The sequence below is a fragment of the Ischnura elegans genome, chromosome 2 (genome assembly GCF_921293095.1).
Source record: "Ischnura elegans chromosome 2, ioIscEleg1.1, whole genome shotgun sequence".
In the NCBI taxonomy this organism is placed as follows: Eukaryota; Metazoa; Arthropoda; class Insecta; order Odonata; family Coenagrionidae; genus Ischnura; species Ischnura elegans.
Window position 1 is genome coordinate 114686075 of NC_060247.1, and position 26057 is coordinate 114712131.

General features: G+C 41.4%; 2 protein-coding genes across 5 annotated transcripts in view; one reads left to right on the forward strand and one right to left on the reverse strand.

Moving 5' to 3' along the window:
* LOC124154445 (UDP-glucuronosyltransferase 2C1-like) lies at positions 1-22387 on the forward strand. The gene is made up of 8 exons (XM_046528167.1): positions 1-222; positions 9011-9234; positions 13264-13428; positions 13743-14087; positions 14743-14934; positions 15603-15834; positions 18293-18509; positions 20237-22387. The coding sequence occupies exons 2-8, from the start codon at positions 9022-9024 to the stop codon at positions 20733-20735; spliced, it is 1863 nt and encodes a 620-aa protein (XP_046384123.1). The 5' UTR covers positions 1-222; positions 9011-9021; the 3' UTR covers positions 20736-22387.
* LOC124154444 (pecanex-like protein 1) overlaps positions 22167-26057 on the reverse strand; it is a 64432-nt gene continuing 60541 nt past the window's right edge. For all 4 annotated transcript variants that reach the window (XM_046528163.1, XM_046528166.1, XM_046528165.1 and 1 more), the window contains one exon: positions 22167-25021. In XM_046528163.1, coding sequence (XP_046384119.1) covers positions 24881-25021 — 141 coding nt within the window. In that variant the 3' untranslated portion in view covers positions 22167-24880. The remainder of the gene's footprint in view (positions 25022-26057) is intronic.

The window sequence follows — 26057 nt, forward strand, 5'->3', positions numbered from 1 at the left end:
TCGCCGGAAGGGAACGCTCTCCTGTACGACCGCTGCTGGGACCGGCAAACGAGGACCCTGGACGTGTTGAGGCAGACGGGGCAGGAGAGGGACTTCTAAGGGTTCTACGGCGCAAGAATCGCTCGATTACGCCGCTGTGTGTCAAGTGCCTTTCGCTGAGAATGGTACGATGAACTACGTGACTCGTGTGCTTGCCTAAGTTGTTACTTCCTCGGTAGACAGGTATGTTCTCATGTGAAAATCTCTAAGTTTCTAATTCATTTGCCAATCCGAACATTTTGCATCCGTGGGGTGCAGCTATTAATTCATAATTTGGACTAACTTCGTTCTACGTGGACATAAAAATACCCATATCCATCAATTATCTATACTTTGTCTTTTCATTAGGCGATAATTATTTGTCACTTTCCCATCTCTCATTTTTCATGACATTAGGATGAAATTCCTCTATGAGGGCAGAGATATGCCTCCTTCGATTTTTAAATCAAGATATTTACACGAAGTGTTGCCTCATTGATCCAACCCTAAAATTGATTCATTTAAAGGATAGAGTTCACCCATACTAAGCTGCAGGTATGTAACTTCATACAGTTGATGTAGTAGGGGCAAGTTTATTTCCCTCAACTATCATAAATTGCGAGAATTAATGATATTTTTCCGAAGGATTCTCGCGGATATGAATCCAGAACCCTCCATATATTCTGCAGCCATGCGCTTTACTCTCACACTCAGATTATTGTCACTTAGACACAACGTTACCCTTCACAAACGTTTTAATTATGAGAGCAATATATTTAATGACGAGAGTCGAATACGCAGGTAGTCGCCGCAGGCGGAAAAATTTCGGTGGGGGAGAACTGAAGACCCCAAAGTCACCTCCCTGGTTCGTGCCTCGTGCGGAGACTAGATTATTTTCGATGAGTTTTGGGTCACAAATCGTTTGCGTATATTTCAATTCCGTGCAAGCCCACAACGGAGGGCGTTTGCCTTCGGAGGACATAGGATCGGCTTCGAGACAATCTGCCCGACTGTGGATAACAGCGTCCAGCGATGCCGTCGAAGGGGTTGTTCATTTGAGGGTTCATGCGTGAATTATGGATCGCATTGATGGTGAACATCCTCCTCACAAGAAGGGATTACTGTACGAGAAAGACTACCGGACCACCTCGATGCTCACAGATAAGGCTAAATTCTAATAAGACCGATTCGCACCACTCCACGATACCAAAAACTTCCTTTACGACTCGATATTCTTAAAGGTGAGATTATCGAAACACAATTTGGGAAGGACTTCGGAAAATTTTATCGCACCAATCTCCCTTGAACAACAAAAGAGCACATATATTTTCTACTTTTTTATTGAAAGTGTTTTTTCGAAAGGTAGAGCGGCAGTGTCGTCGATATTTTCCCCCTTCTATACTAAGTAATGAGCCTGTTTAAGGAAAAATGTCGTCTAAATGAATGCCCGTGGTGGCAAAATGTATTCGGCTTTCTTGTTACGACAAGTTTACGTAGGAAATGCAATTGTATTTATTGAGACTTGGCGTCCATAAGACGGAAATATTGTCCCAAAGAAACAGGTTCGATAAAGGGTATCCACGCGATAACATTCGGACTGAGAATGTAAGCATGCAATCATAACATCTTTGAGTAAATGCAATCAAGAGCGTTAAAGGCAATTGTGCATTAGCAATCAAAACCAGATATGAGCAATGTAACGCCCGATTTCAATATTATTACGAGAAATTTAGCCAATGAAATACTTTCTGGTGTATTTTTTAAATCGTAATATTAATTTTTCGCATGTGCAGAATCCGAAAATAGCCCTTGTTAACGTTTAATGTGAGTAGAACACCTGCACCTACATTCAAGGATGAATGATAAATAGTGATAGACTGTGGATATGGAGGGAATCTGAGGTTGTAGGTATCGGAGTAACATATCGGAGTACATGCGGAAACTCTCGATCAGCCAATGTATTCTTGTAGGTATACATTTGCTTATATGCAGACCTATGAAAGAAGTGATATCAATACAAATAAACTACAAATGAGGTGTTAAAAAAATAACCGGAATTTTAGTTTTTTGGAAAAATTATTTATTTATTCGTCTACATTAATGCTTCCACCTTCAAAATAGTCCTCATATTATAGATATTATGCAGTTGTGAAAGTACTTCCTCCAACCCTCGAACCACTTCTTAAACTCAGTCTTGGGGATAGCCTCTAGCTTTATCAGCGATTTCTTTGAATTTCAGCTATGCTTGTAGAACGACGGCTCTTTAAGTTTCTCTTTATTTTTGGAAGTACAAAAAAGTCGCACAGAGCTATGTCTGGCGAATATGGAGGTTGGGTTATCGCAACCGTATTATTTTTGTCCAAAAATTTTCGATCAAGCAATGAAGTGTGAGCCAAAAATTACCGGTCTCGTAGAAACACATCACACCTTAGCGGCTGCGACAGACAAAGTAAACAATGAATGCAGCTGAAAATTTCATCATAATTCTGGGCCATGTATATAAAAATTACGAAAATTTTTGAAAATCTGACTCACCAAACTTGGGAGAAATTTTAAAATTTAGTTCCTGTTATTTTCGAAACATGCCTCGTATCACTATTTATGAAATATTTTGGAGAATGGTGCGTGTATATATATCATGTACCGTCCTTGGACACACTTCTAGAGTTTTGCACTGAAATATCGAGGAAAATACCCTCAAGCTTCAATTGCGGAACCTCTTAATTACTATATCCAAGAAATCGTGAAGTTTTTCGTCGCATCTTATGGTTTTAGAATCATTACTTGGCAAGCGTATAGTAAGAGCTTACACGTTGGGAAGAAAATGTGTGGGGGCTAAGAAAATAAAACTTGAGGGTATTTTGAGGGTCTGACGCAAAAAATATAAAGCTAATATGGTTATAATAAGTGAAGGGAAGATGATGTGGACATAGATATGCATGGGCATAGTAGACTTTTGCGTTAACAGAAGAATTCCGTTTTGCAGGGACTAGCCAGCGACGAGGAGGGAAGCAATAATTGTCAGGACATTGCAGGGCAATTTATTTGAAAAAAAACAACGTATTGAAATATTTTGGCGCCTATCAAATTTTATTCAAAAATAAAAGCTTGAGTGTGGACGATACGACGAATAACAAATAAGAAGAGTGATAGAATGCCGAATTTGCATATTATACCTAAAACACGGGAGAAAAGATAGAATATGCCTTGCGTTACGACACAAGGGCTTAATTATAAACGTGATCGTCGTAGGAATGGTGAAAACCTAATAAAAAGTAACGGATGAAGTCTTATAAGCGGTGAAAAGGATGTGAAAAGTCAATATAATTGTAGGTAAAGAGGTGAGATGAAAGAACAATAGAGTAAAAATGAGTATGAAGTCAACCTAATGGGTTGAATGCCTGCGACAATGATGATGATATGCGTGGCCTTTTTTTCGTTAACAATACGGACATTATTCTCTGAAACAAAAACGATGATGAATGCGTCTCACATATTTGCCTTTGTCCTTCAATAAGAAGCTACATCACTCAATTCATTCAATGCGCCTGCATTCGACTTTTTTGTTTTTCTTGCGTTACTGCTTAGTGTATTTTCCGAATTAAATCCATCTGTACCAAGAGAAAAATGCTTTTGCCTTTTTATTGTAACTTGCGCAACGTATTCCATAAAGAACGCAGGTTGAGCTCTGGGGAAAGGGAGAAACGGAGAGCTGCACTGTAGCAATCTTGGGATTACTATACTATTAATGAACTCTTTTAAAAAAAATTGAAGACATGGATTTGCTTTGAAGAGTGCTGCCACGGCGGAAACTCTGCAAGTCGAATCCTGCGCGTGACTCCTTGAGTAAGACTTGGATACTGTACTTCAAGAGAGCATGAAGAAGACCAGAGGTGGAGAATCATGTCCGGTGAGACGGAAAGTGAGAAAAGGCTGTTTTTTTTCCACGGTAGCAGTGGGTACTTGTCATCAGAGATATCCTTGGAGTTCATCTTTTTGTTAGATATTTCACTGTGAATTACTGCGACGTCGGCGGTTAACGTCTTGTGCCATTGCAATGTGACCAAGGTTCGTTGAGGAGCAATAAATCTTCCTTCCTTCGATCCCCCTTTAAATGTACGAATGCCATCCGCTAGCGCCTTCCGCAAACAATAAGTGTCGCGTACGTCGTCTAGCCGCATGAGTTGGGAGAGAGCCAATTCACTGTCATGGAGCACATGTACAATGCAAGCAAGGCGCATGCTAAGGGAACGGGCGCCAGTCACGCTTATAAGCGTGCGTTGCTCAATGTGTCGCAGTCCATGTGAAGGCGTTCTCCTGGGTGCCACCACCGCCGTCCGTCGAAGCTGCAATTAAATTCCGTGCAGGAAAAATCTATTAGGCTGATATCTAGACTTATCTCAGACCCGATCCGAAGATGTGGCCAGCATAGGCCACACGGGCGTACCCAGCGGGGGGCAGAGAGGTTCAGAGGGGGGGGTTGGGGGCAATTGCCCCACCCTAAAATTGGGGCAACTGCCCCCACCCCAAGAAGCGAAAATAAATTTAGTTGAAATTAAAATTGCTACTTTTGAATAAAAATGATATTTGTATAAGATATGGAACTAAAATAAAAGTCATTATTTCTTCAAGCAAATAATAAACTAATAAATTTCTGCCATAATTTTCTTAAAATTTTGGTTTCATTAACCTTTTCTGTGCAAAAAAGTTACAACTTGAACGATCACAGCTAGCTTTCCCCCTCTAGTTTTGATTCTGGGCACGCCCATGATAGACCATGAAACGTCATCTGAAAAACAACTTGACGCAGCTAACCCGGAAACCGTGGAGAAAACTGCAATCCTGCGCCGCGAGAACCTCGAGCAGAAATTATCCGTTGATTTTTTTCAAAATGAATACTATTCATTGCAATGATTACCTTTCGTTTTATTAAACTTATTAATACCGTTTCCTTCGGGAATGAAGTGGAGCGAGGTAGCCTATGCAGCGGCCCCACATTAAATACATACTGCAAGTGATGAAGAACGTACATACAAGAGGAGACTTGAGGAAGTGTTAAAGTCTTCCCCTATCCTTCTTCCTTTCCACCTTCAACGATTGCTTATAGCATATATTCGCATCAAATCTGTACTACCAATACGAACTTTTAAAATTTGCTTGTTATCATTATCAAATTTTAAAAAATCCAAATGAAAAATGCAGGCCACAGGATAAAAACTGACCGCACCGAATAGGGTGTACAATGGACTGAATCTAGCTGGTCCTCATGTCCCTTGACAAATTCACGGAACAGCAACTCCGTTGATCGTCGTTTCCTTCGTTGTTCGTTTGTTACATCCTCCCTTGGCATTCAACTAAGCGCACGCCGCACAGTGGGCGGAAATCGAAAAAAGCTGGCCAAAACCCCAATTTTTCACTATTTTTTTTAATCAAAAAATTGCGTAGTATTGTTCTAGAATGTCTAGACATCTAAATACGTTAACTTTTTAAAATTTATTTATGCTCTTTATATGTGTAATATCCTTCGAAAAGTGATAAAAAATCGCAATTTTCCAAATTTACGTTTTATTAAAAAAAATCTCTGTTTGTTGCCCTAGTGTGCGAACAAAACATAAATATTGTCCTATTGGCGAATACACAACGATACTGCATATCTTTTAGATACTATTACGCTATTCATCGTGGAAAACAACACTTTCCGAATGACCACTGTATATTAATCAAAAATTAACTGTTTTTCGTTTAAATTTTAATTAAATCAGAGATAAACTTGCTTATCTCCGCAAGGATATTTTTATCAACAGTCAGAATGATGTTCATTTTATATAACGGAACGATAAAATCCTGCGCATAATTTCAAATTTTCCTCTTTCGTTGAATAATGTAAAATAACGCACGGCGCGTAGCGGAGCGGCGTCGCAGCGCTCGGGACAGAGGGTGTTTTGTTAGTCCAATTCTTTGGAAAACTAGTATTGTAATCACACTTGCTGTTCACTTTGTATTTTCCACATATTCCCTTAACTCCTTTTGGAGCAGATTATGTAGACCAATAAGAATTCAATGCCCCGAGTATCGAGAGAGGTTTCCGTGGAAGAAGAAAGGTATATTAGTGAGCTGATAAAGAATCTTTGACCAATTCAGATTGACAGTATTTAGGTGAATTTCAAATTATTGCTTACGGCGATTGAGGGAAAGATATGGCATATAAAGCAAATATTAATGACCAGTTTTTATCAAGTATTTACTCTTCAATTTATATCTATATTCTTGCATTGCTTGGTTTTGTAGGAATGCGATGCGTTGGCAGAAACGAGCAGCATGCCATGCTATCTGTTAGGTGCAAATAAATGAGGCTGTATTTACAAAATATTGTTGTTCCACGGCTAAAATTTATGCCAAAATTTATTCGTGGTTCTATATGCCGCCTGCTGTGCATTAAGTTTTGATTCACGGTTCGGCAATTGTTAAGGACGCAAGTTTTCGCATTGGCCAGCTTTCCAAGGAAGCCTTGGAAGCAAGGAATAAAGATATTCGAAGATTTAGAGCATCACTCACGAAAAATATCCAGACTAGCCTATAATCACGACCTTTTGCACTGATTACTTCATAAGGCAGACCCATATATTTCATCTACTCCAAAAGTTGGTAAAAATACAAAGAAGAAGATACCTAACCAAGTCAGAAAACTTCTTTTGACGGAAGAAGTTGATTCAGGTGCTAAAGAGGAAGATTCTGGATCAGAACTAGATTTTGACTTTTCATATACCTACTTGATGTTTTTATTGCTAATATTATATTTATTTCATGCATAAAAATAACAAATCAAATATGATAATGCGTTAAATAACTTTAATCTCCCTATTCTCTGTAAATAGAAATAAGCTCATCCTCGAATCTTTAAGAGTTGACTGAATTGTTTGCATAAGAAAGTTATCATCATCACTGGTCAACAATCCTAGGATTGGTTTGACGCAGCTCTCCACTCAGTTCTCCTATCAGCTAATCTTGTCACACCTACGTATTTCTTCTCTTTTACATCTCTCTTTACTTGTTCCATATATTTTGTTCGAGGTCTTCCTTTTCCATTCTTGCCTTCCACTTGTCCTTCGACGATTGTCTTCATCAGGCCATCATGTCTCAAGATGTGGCCCATAAGGTTGTTCCGTCTTCTTATTAAGGTTTTCATGAGGCTTCTCTTCTCTCCTACCCTTCTTAGGACTTCCTCGTTACTAACTCAAAACTGCTAATTCGTATTGCAAATAGAAGACTTATGAAGTAAATATCAAAATATTACACTGATGGAAAAATATTTGGGGTAAATTTCTAGAAATTTTACAAACCCATCGGGTGACGCAAAAACGGCTCCTCCGCCATTTTGTTTTTAGAGCGTCTTCTTGTAGAGATAGAGTCCTAAAAACACTAAAATTGGATTTTCCAGATCAAAAACATCTACAGTCACAACAAATTAGCCATAAATTAGCCAAAAATTCTTCCACAGAGGTTTTGGCCAGCTTTTTTTCGATATCCGCCCACTGTGCGCCGGTACATGCAATGACACCCCGAGTTTGCCGAAATCTGAGCGGAGGGAGTCAATCGGGGGTGCACTGCTGGACGATAAGTCATCGGAGTTCAAGGTCTGCAACAATGTGTTTTGCAACATCAGCACCTGTGTTGCATAGCAAAATTAAATTTATCCCTTCCCAGATAATTTTTAAACAAAATGATACATGTTCATGGTTTTTTATTCACACAGTTATAGTTAGTTACAGTTTATTATACAGTTTTTAAATCAAATTTCCATAGTTTGCGTAAATTTCTCAATAAAAAGGACTATTCGCCAATGGAATGTGATAACTTCCATTTAAATACCATCGAGATCGACAGAAACAGGGAGTGAAGCACATATATAATAGTTTTACTCCAGACTAAGTTTTTCATTGCCTGATGTCTACCTCCCAAGAATAGCAAAAATCAGCATTCATTAAAAAAATTAAAAAAAGGACTAAACAACGTTAGAACGAAGGTTTCCGCGGCGATAGTTTGTGGTCCACGAGTCAACTGACGCGGAAGAAAACTCGAGAAAAATATAGGCATCAGGCGTAAACAACTTTTACTCGCCCTGTTCGACATTATGACTTTGAACAAAACACTGGCAACTGCCGCTACCAAAACTGGCTGTGGAGGGGGGAAGGGTGTATTTTCCAACACTCCGTCCGACAACAAATTCACGGCCGGAATGCAAGCTTAATTTGGTCGGCATTTTGAGCCGTTCAGTGAGCCGCTTGGGGAATCAGAGGCGGAGAATTTCCGATAAACTGCGACTACATATCGACCGTTCCTAGCCGCGAAGTAGGACATATCTCAAAAAATCATTACATTTAAGCTTATCTCAAATTTCTTGTACAGAAAATCGTGTGTAAAATTTTAGCCATATGAAATCACCTGAAATTTCGTCCATAAAATCGAATACCTGTCCACAAAGCTGTATCACGAGAAATCACTCCACATAGCCGTGTCTCGACCAATTATTTAATTTTCGTTTTGGGATCTCGATTAGCATTAATTTTTTATTATAAATATTTGCTGGAAGAGAAAAGTCCTTCATAATTATCCATGTTAAACCATTTATGGAATAAGCACAATTTTCGCAGAACAACCAATAAAAGAGACTAAGGTATACTTTGTGAGGAGAAAATTTTCCTCCTATTATTTATTTATACAAATTATTGTCCGAGATGCGGCTTCGTGAACTGATATTCTGACAGACGAATTTATGAACGAAATTTTAGACACGATTGCATGGCTCACATTGTGCCCATACGATTTTCTTGACTAGAACTTCAAGATACGCCTCAATGGAATGATTTTTTTGAGACATGTACTACTTTGCGGCTTGGAGCGGTCGACATGTGGAAACGTCGAAAATTTGACGACGAAATTCTCCCTTGTCGGAATTCCCGAATAACCCCCATGTTCTCTCTCTACACTCCAGGGTCATCGACGATGGCGGCCACTCCTCCCCTAATGATGCTGCTACTCGTGTTTCTGCTTGCCTTGGCTCACTCCGGATGCGGCGCGCTCAATGTGTTGGTGCTGCACCCGCTTCACGGCGCCAGCCACGAGGCGCAGCTACGCACCCTCGCGGCCGAACTGCTGCGCAGAGGACATCACGTGACCACAGTGCGCTTTGAGCCGGCAAGGAGACCAGGATCTAAGGTTTGAACAATACACTGATTTTTTCCATTTTCCAAAACAATACTGAAATTGAGGGTGCCATTGTTGGTATCAGCGTTTGTTAATAGGGTGGTTTCCTATTTTTTTAATTGCCCAAAACGCAAGATTATTACTCCTGAAGTACGAATTTCACGCTTTTAGATTTTTAAATGACGATATCTATTTTTCGCGATTACGTAAATGAAAAGTAAAATTTTCAAGAGCGCAAAAACGCGACGGCTAAGTATGAATGCTGGAAAAAGCCCGTGAGACGTCATTATGGTTCCGGCTTCTGCTGTGTGAGGCCACTTCGGTGCGAGATTATGAGCGCCGCTACGATTCAGGCTGCTAGCAGGTAGCTGAGTACCCTGCTAGCAGGTAGCGCTTGGCTTAAATAAGGATTATTAATACCCTATTAAACGAAGGAAACTTTCCAATCTTAAGCCATTTTAATAGGTGATTATTAAGAGATGTTTCCATGAGCTCTGTGCCTCATACAAGCATTGGTAATCTCAGGCGATGTAAAACTCCTGACTACTCGTATAGCATCTGGGTCCCTGTGACGTCACGTGGAGTGACATCGTATGGGCGCCAATCTGGCCTTTTTAAAATGAGGTTAAAATTGACCTGGAATTTATAAAACAAAATAATCTATATATTATGAATACACTAATGGTGGGTAACAAATCGCTATCAATGCCTTCCAATTTCTTTGATGAAGGAAACTACCCTATTGTGCAACCACCTTGAGCGCTCATTTGTTTACACTTACTCTAAGGGTACTCCCAGGTTCTTCTTCTGTAATGTATAGTCACCGAGCTTGTTTTGCAATCGCCCAAGGGCCAAGGCAAGCCTTGAAAGGGGTTCGCCTTCGCACCAGTGCCCAAATGACCGGGGCAAATACCAACATTCCCACTGACACACACCCAAAGGAAGTCGGAACGACATAAACACACAAAATGAGTAAATACACACTTAAAGCGACACGGCAAACGGAACTACACATCTAGGCGCACGATGGAAATCCTCCTTCTGCCTTACACATTTGACAGGCCGCTTCTTCTTACGAGCACCTCGGCCGTTGGCACTACCGTTTGTACTCTTCCGGCGATTACTCCCCATCTGTTTTGTAGTGTAACCCCCACCAAACTACTAAATTATTTTTTTGTGAGAGAACATAAGGGTTACCACCAGATAGCATTTTTTCTCCACGGTATAATGGAAAATTAAATTTAAAGTGAATAAATAACCCTGTTCGAGCGTTCAATGGGCCTAGAATTTCAATATATTATCAATAGAAAGTACTAGTCACACTCCTAGAATTATGCATCATAAATATCTCACAAAACGATAATGAACTCTTTTAGCCTCTTCAAAATCTATCATGTATCCCATAGTTCTCCGCGAGCCTCATTTGTGTAATTCTATGAATCGTCGAATACGATTGGTCGATGCGTCCAGACTCGCGTGCGGGTATCACCTTCCTACCGACAATAGCATGTCATCACGCCGCAGCTGACTACCTGAGTCGTGTCTTTGTTAGCTATCCTCTTTGATCCTCTTGCAATCCTGCTTTGGATATGTCCAGATATGTCTGCATCGACACACGAGCGCCGGTCCCACGTGCGAGATGTGTAGATTGTTTTGCTATGTTTTTTGAGTTGCGGAGTGTCGATGTCAGAAGTTTTTGGGCGCGCTAGTAAAATCTGTTCCGCACTAACTCAGGGTAGATAAGCCTAGGTTTTTTTTGGTGGATTCTAGAGCATAGCATAGCATAGCGATTCGAACTGAAGCCTTGAGATGGTGGATACAGAGCCACTCTCGGCTTGCAGTAGCCGCAGCAGAGTCCACCGTAGGGAACGTCATCAAACGACTGACGTCATCCGTTACTGCACCGTACTGCCAGTTGATTTCGGAACGGTTTGGCAGCACTGGCAGTACTGCCAGTGAATTTCGGAACGCGCCCTATATACTTCGGCTCGATAAAAAGAGATAAAATATCAGTCCAATCATAAGACTGAAAATAAGTATAAGCATAGAGTATGGTATAAGGCTTAGGCCTCTGATCAGATTTAATTTTCTGTAGTTAGCCAATAGATGCTGTTTTTAATATCACCATTAAGTTACATGAAAATTGCACCACCATCATCTCAAGAGCCTGGGAAAAGAGCTGAATGAAAAGTATAAAAATCAAAGAATCCAAATTCTGTGTGCCCTAATGGCAACACAGCCCCTCCGCGCCCTTCCTCTCGCCTGGAAACAGAGAAAGAGTCTCAATAAATTGACGTTTATCGATCTATTGTCGTTTTATTTTGTTCTTTTTATGATGGGTTGCATAAATATAGATGTTTCAATGGTCTTTTATATCGCTAACATCTGGAACACTAAGGAATTTTGGACGCTTGAGCAAAGACATTTTTATCTTTTAACATTTCATTTTATATCGCACGGCGAAGTTTGAACGCGAATTCGTGGTGACATTAGGATACCTTCCCAGGTTAAGACCGTTCTCGTTACATCAACTCGATGTTATTCGGATGAAATTCACATTTTCTCAATCCATTCCTCGTTACATCAACTCGATGTAGGCTGTATTTCATAGGAAAACATTTCATACAATAACAAGGGGCGAAAATAGTTTGTTTAAAATCTCGTAAACTTCCGTTTTTAAGGCCGTATACGGAGGATGCTTGACGCAACGGAACAGCTTACTCTCCCATCCGCTCGTCGAAGAATTTTGTAATTTGGTTACACAAATTATTGCGAGAAATTCCACAACAAAGCCTTTCAAAAAAAGAAAATCGCTCTTATCCTCATTTCCTTGCGAAACGGTCAAGGTGACAAGGCGGCTCGATCTTTGACAGGAAATGGAGAATTAGCAGCTCGTTTATATTCGAAAGGAGCGAGTATTAATTGCGCACACCAGATGGTGTCGCTATCGAGTCTTATCGGGCCACGTGAGGCGTGAAGGGGCCAATGGGATATTAAATTAAATGGGATTATCCCATTGAGGTGTCTTGCTTGGACTCATTACGGCTTGGATGCATGTAAGCATCAGCCGAAATAAGCACAGCCTTGGAGATGAGCCCATTGTTTTATGTTCGCAAATAAATGCCATGTTGACTTATCGATACCCCCACTGCACAAACGCTCAACAATCGCCCACCGAATAAAAATCCACTCATCTAGGAGCCCTAGTAGTCCTAGATGAGCGGATTTGATTTGGCTGGCGATTGTTGATAGTTTGTTCAGTGGAGGTCTCGTAATGGCGGCTTTGTACGATCATATTTCGAGCAATCAAATTATTAGCAATTTGGAAGCAACCCATTGTTGTCCCGTGAGCGCTCTAGGAAATAGTAGCGATGACTCAGTAGCGGGGATACAGAAAAACTTAACGGGGGGGGGGAGTGCAAAATATATCTTGAGTAGTCTTTACTTTTATCGTAATAAAAAATGATCGAGTCACAGGCAGGGTGTAGGAAAATTTAATTTAAAGCGATTATACACAATTAAAAGACAATGCCATCTTATGATATAAAAATGTTACAATTGTGGTTTTGCAATGTTCGGTAACACGGGCGAACCTGTAAGGGAGGACGCGCGCCCCCTGCGCCCCCATCTGTATCTGCCACTGCGTTTACTGCTAGTCATCTCCTTTTCGTTAGTTCGTTAATCCTCATATGAGATCAGTGGCGTAGCTAGCCTCAGAGAAATAAAAGTAATATTCAAAACTATTGTCTAGTTTTGACATATGGTCAATTTTAACGTAACCTTTTAATGAAACCCAAATTTTAAGTGTCAAAGTTATGTAAAATGTAATTCGCAGGCATGTCATTTTTCAAAAATTTTCCCAAATCATCCCCCCCCCCCCCCCACCAAAGCATATTCCTAGTTACGCCACTGTATGAGATTGTTACCCTTCGTCATCAAGTGAGCACAAAATAAAAGTAAAATTATTATTTTCGCTTTCGAAAACGCCCATAGTTGACAGTTCTGTTCTCATCCCACGAATGTTTTCTCCCCTGGCTACAGGCGCCGGTGCACCCGGAACAGGGAGCAGGATGGAGCAACTTGACTCTCATCTCCCTCACGGTGCCCAACGAGGACGGATCCGTCCCATTCGTGACTCGCGGGCGACGCGGCAAGTTCCAGCTGCCCCTGGAGCGACTCTGGCGGAGCGGACTCTGCCCCTTCCAGGTAGACAGCACCCTCAGCAGAAAAAGGATTGAAACACTCAACGCCAATCTGTTTTTCATTTATCATCTTTAATTATAATTTTGGCCACTGAGTTCTGTTGAAATATTTATTTTTATAATTTCCAACTGGAAGTAATTCGTAGGGAATAAATAAAATTGTAATCATAATTATTTAATTACTTCTTTAAATGAATTGCGATTTCGGATCTGAGCGAAATATGCCACAGTCCAGATTTTTTGCACCCTTGAATGCCTTTATTCAGAGATTTCCACTGCACTCCAATCTTTATTTGATTGACGATTAATCCTTTGCAGGTGCCTCTCTCGGCGTTCCGCACCAACGACGCCCTCTGCTCCGTGCTGCTCCCGGAGCGCGGTCGCCTAAGGCGCAGACTGCACCCTCGACGCTTCGACGTGGCCGTAGTGGACGCGATGGCTAACGAGTGCGGCTTCGCCCTGGCCCACGCCCTTGGGGCCCCCGCCGTGGCCTACTGGGCCCTTCCGATGAGCGGAGGCGAGGCCGACTACCTGGCGGGCCTCTGGAGGCCTCCGCCCCTCGCCCACACCCCCTCCATCCTCACGGGCCTCACCGACCATATGGGATACCTGCAGAGGATCCAGAACGCCTTCTTCCGGACATTGGCACACGTAGTCATGCTGGTAACACCGTCCATTCGCTCATTACAATCCATCCACGCGATACATTCACAGATGCGAGCGGGGCCGCTTGCTCGCATCGGAAAAAATATCGGTCAAAATCGACTTTCCGATCCATCGAATTTTAATCGAAATGAAAAGCTCGACTTTTCAACAAAAATCGAAATTTGAACCGAAAGATCGATTAACACAAAAAATCAACTGTTCTTTTTACCCCCTTACTGTTCTTTTTACTCCCATTGCCCTTTTCCTACCTCTCCCCCACCACTAGAATACAATACATCCGTAAGCTATTTTATCTGAGATGCTGAAATTACACACCGTATGCTTGCTATTGAGAAGTTTTATTCATATTATTTAGAGGTTCATAAATTTAATTATTGTTAAAAATTGAATATTTTTTAAGTAAACTTTTCAAATTTTTCCCTCCTGAAATTTGCCGTCCGGGGCAAGTGCCCCCTCTACTCCGCCCCAGTTCCGGGCCTGCCCTTTCCAATTTTGTTATGTAAAATAAAACACGAGCGTCAGGGCGTCCTAGCGTGACAGCTCTTAAAACATCTAGGATCAAAATAAAGTTGCCCAAATTTAGCACGTTAGTCGTCTAGCATGTCTACATGGGTTTTGGCCAGTTTTTCAGGCGGTTTTGTTCCAAATGCAGGTGCAGTTCTGGTCCACGCACGCAGCCATCCAGCGCCACCTGCCGGGGTCGCCGCACCCGAGGGCCCTGCTAGCGGACGTGGCCGGGGTCCTCGAGAACTCTGACGTGGCCCTCGACTACCCCAGGGCCCTGCCCCCAAATGTCATCAACGTGGGCTGTATGCAGTGCCGGACCCCAAAGCCTCTACCCCCGGTACGGCATCTATTACGCATGTTCATTAAATCACTCCAATATTTTAAGAAGAGAACCATGTCCTAGCCAAATAGAATTGATGGTAACTTCAAGATCAAAGATTTTCCTTATAAAAACTATGGATACAATGCCAACAGATAATAGAATTCATTCTATGACCCATTTTTCTACATCTTTTTCTACGAGAAAGATAGTGATGGTGGGCTTCACTTATCACCAGAAAACCACTTCTCTATTAAACTACTCTTACAATCACCACTTCATTAATCCTATTATTCAGTAATTGGTTTATTTCTTCCGAACATTTAGCTGTTTTTAATTTTTTGTGTAATGATGACAGGTAGTTGTCCAAGGTAAACGTTTGGGTTAATTGTCATCGCAGGACTGAATTCGCACAGTGTGTTTCCACCATAACCGTATACAAATATTGTGAACGACTGGAGTAAAAAATTCCTCACTTAGTCAACCATAAAATCTGAATTCCTTCCTTCAATATTTTCCTATATCAACGAACGACGAGATTTCGATGTCTGCTCTTGGCGCTTAATATTTACTGAAAATAAAATAGCATATATAAATTCTAATATTATTTTTTTCTTATTATCTCTCTTTTTTCCAACGCCATCCGCTGTCACAACTGCAAACAAATGAATCGCGGCGTCCCAAAGGACTTGGAGGATTTCGTGGAGGGTTCTGGAAGCGCCGGAGTGGTAGTATTCTCAATGGGTGCCACGATAGACGCCGCGGTGGCGCCAAGGGTCTTCCTGAGGCGCCTCCTGGGTGCCTTCGGCAGACTGCCGCAGCGAGTGCTCGTGAAGTTCGACGGTCCGCTGGGAGATGGTGTGGAAGTGCCGCCCAACGTGAAGATCATGGCGTGGATGCCGCAGCAGGACCTGATAGGTAAGCACTATAGAATCAAAGGCAATGTCTCCTCAGTTCTCTGTTTCTATCTGAATCCAGAAATGTAAAGGAGTTGAGAGGGTTACCATACGTAACAGTGGCGTAATTGTGGGGGGATGAGGGGATAGATCCTTTTCTCAGAGAAATTAAAAAAAATATTTTAAAATATTGTCTAGTTTTGATACATCATAACTGCATCTGCTTAAAGTTAAATTTTAGTGCCAAAATCATGCAAATATATTTCCAGGCATGTCATTTTTCTAAAATTTTTACGGAATTCTTCCCCGTTGACCGGGGGGGGGGGCGCCTCTTCAGACCACCCCCCAAAGCATATTTCTAGTTACGCCACTGATACTTGATGATTCTAGGTTACAGTAAGAGGAAGCGGAATAAAGGTTTTTATTTTTGGGTCTGAAGGTGTCATTACTGAAGTGAACACCTGGGGTATGTACAATACCCATCGACGGGTAGGGGATTAGGAAGGCCTTTGGCAAAGTAATAGGCATGGGATTTAGAAACGAAACGTGAAAGCATTTTTTTTACGTTAAACGGGTGAGAAAAATATTGGTGTTGGAAAGACTAGAAGATGACTGATATTTCTATGTTATAAAGAATTACCCTGAAGAGACAGCTGGAACGAGACTCCTAGGGCGGGCTCGCGAGGATACACTCCCGGGGGCAGGGTCTGTAAGCGCGAGCTTTTCACCTCTGCACCCAGAAGGGGGAGGAAAGGAAGGAGAAAGGAAGGAGGCGCCGCCGCGATAGGAGCACACGACGACGCCTCCTGGAACGGGATAGGGAAGGAGGAAAAGGAACGAGGGAGGTCCTACCATCAGCGAAACCAGGCATCAGCCATTGCTATTCTAACAATTTTGGAGGATTATCCTACGAGGAAGAATGATCCAACGATCAAATCGTTAGATATCCTGAAGAGACAGTGGATTCGGGGGTCCCAGGGCGGGCCCCGCAAAGGATACGCTCTCGAGGACCGGGAACCAAGTCTGAGACTTACACGCCCGTGCCACTCGAGAGGGGGAAGACAGAGGAAGGAAAAAGGAATGGAGGCATCGCCGCGATGAGAGCCCGACGACACCTCCAGGGGAAGGATAGGAAAGGAAGGGAGGGGACGAGGAATCCCGCACCGTCACAAAGGCGGGCGGGCTCTACTATTAGCGAAACCAAGCAAAAGCAATTAATATTCTACCAATCCTAGTGGATTTTCCTATGAGGAAGAAAAATCCATCGATCGAATCGGTAGATATCCTGAAGAGACAGTTGTCTAACCTCGCTTAATCCGTAACTATGGAGGCACGAGGTCCAATCAATTATCGCTGTTTTTCGTACCCATATCCTTGCTCTGATTGCGAAGACATTCCATTCATACGCGTCTCTTAACAGATCGGATTAAGGCCATTGTTTTTCATTATATGGTCCGCGGCGGCGCCTAGAAGGTATGCAATACCTCTAAACGGCATTGCGTTCAAGTTCTGAAATACATAGACAAGTAGCTTTCAGATATTCACAGGGGTGCCGACTTTAAAAAAAAATATTGGGGGCTCATTATGGGGGTCTTGCCCCGGGAAATTTTGTAAAAAATGAGTTTTAAAGTTTTCTTTAGCATTTTAGAAGAGTCATAAGATCAACATTAGAACCCTGAAAACTCGACTGGACATTTCGGGGAAAATCGAAAAGCCTGACACATATTTTTCTTCCCTCTCAAAAAGACCGTTTGAAGGGGCTCGGGCCCCCTCAGGCCCCATGGAGTCGGCGCCAATGGATATTCATCAGTATTTTTAAACGCTATTAGTTGAGCTGGTTGTGGTGGAGCTTTTAGTTTGAAGCGCCACCACCAAGGACAACCACCAGGCTGAGGTCGTTGCCCTACGACCCCGAGGGCCCTGTCGATGCCACCAGGGTACGCGGAGCCTTGCGCCAATAAGGCGCCGCGAGAGGGATTCAAACAAAACAGCGCCCAAAAAAGATCGGTAGTGCATACATTGATATGACTAATATCAGTATCGCTTGGCATTCAATTAACTTGGTCGTATTTACTTTCGTTTATTACATTGAAGCTACATTATGTACCGAGTATTATCCAACCCCTTCACTGGTGAAATAAAAGCTTTCATAGGAGATGTAAATTAAAGATTACACCATCTTTTAAATTATTTCTCCAGGAATTACGGGTCGGACGCCAGCACTTTCATTAGCATGGTAGCGTGATCGTGTCCTTAGCACTCTTCTATTCTGGCCTGACTGCGTGTAGTTGTCCTGAATGCTTAGCCGGAGTCCGGCGAACGAGCGCGTTTCTGAATAAGGCTAGGAGTGGTGCTGCTTGCTTGGTGTGGAAACACCCCATGCCACACACCCTGGCTGTGGCTTACACGGTACCTCGTAGATGTCGATGAATCCTGTCCACTGTCTTTCAAGCGCTCTTTTTTTCTTTTCTCCCATGCAGGTCACCGGAGGACTCGGGCCTTCTTCTCTCACTGCGGCCTTCACGGGGCCCTCGAGGCCGTGTACCACGGCGTGCCGGTGGTGGCCATGCCCGTATATGGAGACCAAGGAGACGTGGCCGCCATGTTACAGCACCGCGGCATGGCCGTCACGCTAGCCAAGGCGGCCTCCGAGCAAGACATCTACAGCGCGCTCGCAGAGGTCATCGGGGACCCCAGGTGAGCCATTTGCATCTCAGCACATGCAACACTTGCATTAAAATCACGTTTGCAAGATCTAATTCCCGAAAGGTCACTAACACAACAACCCTCCATCTGACCATGACGAGCCGCAGACCTAAAACAACGGAATGCTGATACCTGTTTACCAAGTGAAGAAAAGAAGTTTCACATTGGATGAAAAAATTAAAATTTGTTTTTCCACAGAATATTTTTATTACCTGACCTGAGTATGACGCGGAGCGTCGAAACCTTGGTAGTGTACTAAAGAAATATTCTGTGGAAAACTGAAGTTTAATTTTTTTCATCCAAAATGAGTAAATTCTATTGCCAAAAACCACCAACTCTATATCCATCTTCGGCATATCCTCCAGGATATCTTTCCATTTGAATGTTAGGGAATAACACAGCTTTGAAAAGTGCTTGTCTCAGCTCATATAGTATGGATATAAATGTTATTAGGATTATAAAATATGAGTCCCCTAAATAACAGTCGCAAAATAAGAAAAGTGCAGGCAAAAATGCACAATCCCCTCATTCGGAATTGTCAATGTTTTTCCTCTGGCGCTTACGAAAGACCTCGAATATTGCAACCCATTTGAATAAATGTAAATTCACGTAAATTTTATTTTTTCTCATTTCACACAGAACGGATTAGATTACAACTTGGAAAATAAACTTCAGGGATCACATTTGGGAGGATCAAATTGAAGCACCTAAAATTCATTATCGAATATTCGAATTTTGCGAATATTTCCGTGTAAAATATATATTATTCGGCATATATGTTGGGAAGTGTAAGGAGCAGGGAGGAGATCGAAACCGATTAGTCAATCATATCGATGTTTCACTGAATTAACAAAAATGGGTTCATGGTCACTGTGCGCCACACATGGAATCAGTTTAGCCAGGACAGTGCCTCCTAACGTGGTCGACTGTCACGAATATCAAAGAAGGATCATGTGCAAAATTAAAATGTGTGGATAACGCTTTGAATATTGCATTATTTTTTTTTCTCTTACAAGTCACGCAAATTTTTCTGCATTAACACGTGCTGTGACAAAATTTTCCATGATTTAATCAGGCGTCATCAGCGCATCAAGTCTTAAAAGTAATGCATCACTCATAGCTGCTTAGACCATCAGCAAATTCCAAATAATGATTAGCAATTACTCAAATGTAGCCAAATTCATTAATGCAAGAAAATTATCGAAAATGATTTGATTCACGTTAAGAATTAAAATCCTTAAAAATTCGCACGTCATCACATTTGCAATTTTATAGTGTTCCCGCCTCACAAAAAAATACTAATAAGAGCGCTCAAGATGCCACCAAACAAAACCAAATGCCGGGGCCACCATTGAAACCCAACATTCGCATCATTTTGGGAAATATGGCAACAATTAGCAAAGTAAATAAATTTTGGAAAATAAAAAGGAATGAATTCACATAGTCAAGCCTGAAGTTATCAGTTATAAATAAATTTAATTCATCTAATTTTCTTTGTCCGAGAGAGAAAAATTTATTGGAGATAAAGTTTCCAATTGAACTGAACACCACGAAAACAAACGCTATCGTTGTAAAGAGCCACTCAGATCCATGGCTTCATATGGTTTTTTACAGTTTCACTTATGGCCCCATGTGATGAGATGGATGGAAGTTATCATTTTCATTCCCTCTACGGTAACTGTAAATGAATGACTGACACTTTGATGCTTTGACCGCAGGTACAAGCGGAGCGCGCAGCGTCAGCAGGCCATCCTACGCGACGCAGCGCAGACGCCTATGGAGCGCGCCGTGTGGCTGGTTGAGTACGTGGCCCGCCACGAGGGTGCGTCGCACCTCCGTCTCGCTAACAGACACTTCTCCGCTCTGCAACTGCTCGGCTTGGACATCGCCCTACCACCCCTGCTCCTCTTCATCGTGCTGATTGTGATTAAGAGGCGGAGAGGGATGCAGGTCTCAAGGGCGGCCGCGCCTCCATCCGCCGCCGGCCCTGCCATTCCGCTGGTGTCCACGGCCCTGGCACACGCACGAAAGGCGATAAAGGGGGCAATCCTGGCCGCCACCTGCCCCTACTCCGCACCCAAACGAGAACAAGAAGCCAACGGAAGGGCGGGCGAAACGTCAGACGGTGCCGAAGAGGAACGCCTTCCGGACGAAAATCGAACGGAAATCCCCATTTGTCGCCGCCGCGACGCCGTGAAGCAACGGGCGTCCAGTTGAAAAGAGACCGGAGCCCCCCAAAAATATGTCTAGTGGCCATGAGCCGTTTTCTCAATAGTCAGAACAATGAGATGGTGGTGGCCCCATAACTTCGCTCATCCGCAATGCTGGCTAGCCCAACCCCAGGTCACAAACATATCACAGTGGAAGTTCACGGTTAGAACTGTGTCCTAGTTCAGCTGACACAGTACCTTGGATTAAAAGTCGTGGTGAAAATCTTGTTTTGGGAAAGCAGCTAATCACGTGACTTTATGTGCTTTCTCTCATTAATCCAAGAACTTCATATCAATGTTTTTATTAATTACAGTCAAAATCCTTGAAAAGATGGTCTGGTTATGCAGGTCCATTATGTATCACTTAGGATGCTAGTCAGGTTACCCATCATACTCAAACTGCTGTACAGCTAGGAATAATTACGATGAGCTACTAATTGGCTCAAGTGAATATGTACGAAAGGAAGAAAACCAAATGCCAATTTAAGGTGGGAAATATAATTATCTAAGAAACCAGTTTTCAAATGACTTAGGCAATCATCCACGGGGAGAACTGGTGTTAACCTGCTGAGAGCTAGGCTATGTTTGGAGATACCAACTTTATCATTCCCAAATTTAATTGGCATTTGGTTCTCCTGTCATCAGACATATTCACTGCAGAACTTGCCCAGAGGAAACAAGACATGAATGCAGCAGCCCGAGGGTCTAATTTACCCCTTTTTCTCCTTGAGATCTCCAACCAAAATAATGAGTGCTGATCTGGCACTGTAAAAACATCCATTTTGAAGCACCATTCTAGCTGTGATGCTAAGCACCATGCATAAAAGAGGGAACTTAACATGAATCAAAGTTTCCGGCTATTAGTGGGCAATGCAAGAAATACAGGTAAAGGATTTTGTTGCAGTTAAGCTGATTAAAAGTCCAAAAATGACAACGGAAGGTTGAGTTGTTACAAACTTAAAAGAGTGCAAAATGCTTTTTAGAACCACCAATGAGCCTATAAAATGTCGTCACCTCAGAGTAAATACAAAGAAGATCATTTAAGGTGGCTGAGCAAATACATAACATTACAAGAAGATCATTTATAATACATAACATACTTAGATCCTAGTTTTGGGGGAGCCCTTGCCCCATTCCTTATATTCCCCACACGGGGGACTACCATTACCAACTCTAAATATTGGTTTGGCCACAATGGTATGGGTTCTTTTCGGCATTAGCTCCAATTCCTACTCCAACCAGTGGAACTGTGAACAGAACTGAACTGATCCAATCCTAATAAAAATAACAGTGACCCCTCACTAAACCATGTTCAAAATATGAAACTTAATTTGCACACATACGAGAGGGACAGAGATCAAAGAACTGAGTAACAAGCACAGAGCTCAGCAGGTTGTCTCATCATCCCATCAGGGTTCAGTAAATGAAAAGCAACAGGTAAAAATGTCATTCCTTTATAGGGTTATATATTTTAGCAGAAGCACAAAGACTTCTGAAACAACTTTGTAAACAGTATTTACAGTTGTGTTTTTTTGCTAAATTTTCCTAATAAAATGACAAAAATTAAGTTATATTAAGTTTCAACATTGAAGGCAAAGAAACTAAAATAAGTATAAAATATTTCGACAGCAATTAGTAAATAAATATATTTTTCAAACAGTCGTGAGTTCATTCATTCAAGGAAACATCAACTGCAACATCTCTTTAACATCAGATAAGTAAAAAATTTAAAACAAGATATTTCCCATTAGCACTGATAACCCAGCATTACCATTTGCACATACACCACTGCACTAAAATCAATTCAGGAATGAAAAAAATTTCTAGCTAAAACAATACTGAAAGTCCCCAACAGAACACAAAATAATTAATTACCTTAGCTGAAATATTGCATCGCCTCAATATAATGAAACGTGACTTCCAGTGCAAAAATAAAATTGATTAAAAATATGATCCAACAACATAGATGAGCCATTCGTCCAACTAATAAATAAAACCAAAGCCAAGAAAGACAGCATATCAAGATTCCAATTAATTTGACTGAATATTTAAAATACCACAGAAACTTACAATATGTTTTAAAACCTGTGGGTAGTTCTCCCCAACTACAATTACAACTATAACCCTCACAAGCCTTAACAAAATATATAGTATGGCTGTCTTCCTCAAAAACATACCTCATGCCAAAAAGGTTATAACTCACATAAACATAAATGAAATTGTCACCGATCACGGCAAGGGGCTCAGCATAAGTAGGATCAAGTATTCACTCGAAAAGGACAAAAATTATGTCAAAAATGAAATCCATTAGGCGTAAGACAGTTATAGGACAACAATGTAACAAATTCGATATATGTGCAGTGAATCAAACACATCGCTAAAGAATATTTAAAACAAATCCTTTTAACGAAACATATTGAGACTTCTATCTCTTTCAACAGCTCATAACAACCACGAGTCTCATTTAGGTACTTTTAATCCTCACATGGCTTCATATCTTTATATTTAAGATTTTTGGCAAAACTTGAGTGAACTGCAAAATACAGTACGTAGAAATAAAAGATCACTAGTGGAGAATCCAAAAAAATGACCAGTGGAACCATTCATAAAAACAAGATGACATTCCAACAACCATAAAACACACCAAAAAAAGATGAAAGTAATCCTCAACGCACAGATGGTGGCATAAAAACAATTTTAACCTTATACTCAAGACTTTAATCACAGCCCTAACGTCTGTTATTCAAGAAATATTGTGAGAACATAAAATGACCATTGTATGTACACACACGATGCAGCTTGGGCATGTCGCCCCTCTAAATATATGTAATAGCAGATTCCTCGGGAATAGGCTTCACTTCACACAGCCATTAATTTCACAATCAAATGACCTTCATCAGGGGAATTAAATCTTACAGAGCTCTTTCTTTCAGTCTGATAATTAAGGCATCCTGTGAAATCATTTTCAAAACTGTACAATCAGTAAAAAAGCTAAGTTCACCCCAATGATTTACCCTTTCATTCAAAATTGGAGCAGTAACAATCCATTTTTTCATTTAGTAATAAATAATAAATATCTATGGATTCTCTAAGATATCTCCCTGGATTCACATTACATCTCATACTTACAAAACGTCAATAAGCATATTCACATTTCATAAAACATTTACGTGTAAAAATGTTAAGTTACAAGCCTCTAATCTTTCCCAAAGTAAATGTTTTTTTCATCAACCACCACACACATGCACAACAACAAACACTCATTCACCAATTAAAAATGTCAACAAGCAATTAATTTCTTACATTCATCAGAAAGGATAACACACAAAAGAGAATGAAATAATTCTCTCGTTTCCTCCAAAACATTTTATAAAAAAGCATAATTAGAGTATTTTTTGGTGTGGAATGGGAACCCCTTGCTCAGGATTATGTGCATGTGCATGCTCATAGGAGCACACGCACAGCCCCTCCATCTACGCGCTCACATGTAATTAATTTCACGTCTACTAAACGTGGGACTATTGAGACTCATTCGACCATCACTCAATCACACTGGCTCCCTTGAACAACTAACTCTACCCCTAAATATATAAACTGTGTCCCATTAATATAATGTGCACATTATCACACGGATGACCGACCACGCTCAGCACAGTATGCTCTATGAATATGACAAGAGACACAATCGTCGCACCTCCATCATCACTGAGGGTGGACGTGAGTGAGCGGCAACGAAGGATATCAGTTCGAGGAGCAAGTTGAAATACTATACATGACCAGATTTCTTCATAAGCACCATTCACTTTTATGCTTAAAGTAACTTAAAATTAACAGCACTTGAGGAATGAAAGAGAAACTGACTTGCAAAGGACAAATTTCCCATGACTATAAAAAAATATCTGACATTCTGAGCTCTACCTACAAACCTTTGGACATGGATTTAAAAATGAACCTATTAGACAAGTTCATTCATGACATAGGATCACACTAAGAGTCATATTCACCTGCGTTCATGCAGAACTAACCATCTGGGTAACAAAGTGCGGCACACAAATGCCACACAGGATAACGAAGACTGGCATGATTTGATGAGGGAATGGTAAGGTGAGATCCTTTTACAGGAAAAAGAACACTGCTGGCAGGAATTGTCTCCTACACCTCAGCGCCCAAGTCTTGCACACCACTCTCTGCAATGGGCACGTACTTGTCGTCCACTTTCACTAACAATATAATTCTATCGACGTGGGATCGTTTGCTAGGATCCCTGTGGCACGGCACCCAACGATGAACAACCTGGAAAATTGACATAACATTCACATCTGCAAGACTGTAGCCACTCCATTGCCACAAAAGCCATTCATTGAAGTTGAAGCATTTTGGTTGATGTGACAAAACATTTTCACCATCTCATTATCAGGTAAACAGCAATTTTTCACATACACATTTAACTTCTAATGGAAATTCTCTACTCTCTTCTTATATAGCTCTACTGTTTGCAGGCAGCTGCTGCCAAGACTTGACAAGGGGCAACTCTGTTGCACTCCCAGTGCATTTGAAATGATTGGCCTCACCATTGCTCTACAATGTAAGATTTTTGATAGGGTTCCCACTCTAACTACATTATAAAATTCACGGTTTTTTCCAGGTTTTCACGGTCTAAATGTCATCAACTTCACGGTTTGTAGATCAGGCATTTTATGGCAGAAATATTGATCACGTAACAATAATCGGCCTGACATTAGCTAATAATGTAACAAACGCAAAAGATGCCTTGAATGCAAACGCAGCAATGAAATGCTATCTCTTATGACGTCACCTATAGTCAGCAAAATTCAGGTCCGGCTAAAGGGTGAGAGTGGCAACATGGAGAGAGCAGGGTGGAAGGGAAGTGAAGAAGTGCCTGATTTTTTTCCAGGGTTAATGTCTTCCAATCACACTTCAAATACACATGTGCAGATAAATGCGTGGACAGTATCTGCACGTGACTCGGCCATTAAACATGATTGAAACATCGATTTTTCTTTTAATCTGTCTATCGTATTTTCAAAATCAAGTTTGAGAGATTTCTAAGGTTTTATGACGAAATTCACGGCTATTTCCCGGTTTTTTCACGGTAGACGAAATTCACGGTTTTAAGGTTTTCACGGTTGAGTGGGAACCCTGTTTGAGTCATTATATTTCTTACATTCATTTAGACTCAGCCCACTGGGCATGATGGATGCCTTTGATTATGGAATGAAAACTTGGAGTAACAACACACTCATGGAATATCAGTGTGAAAGGACTGAATCGGTGATCAACTGATCAGCAGATATCAAAAATGGAAATA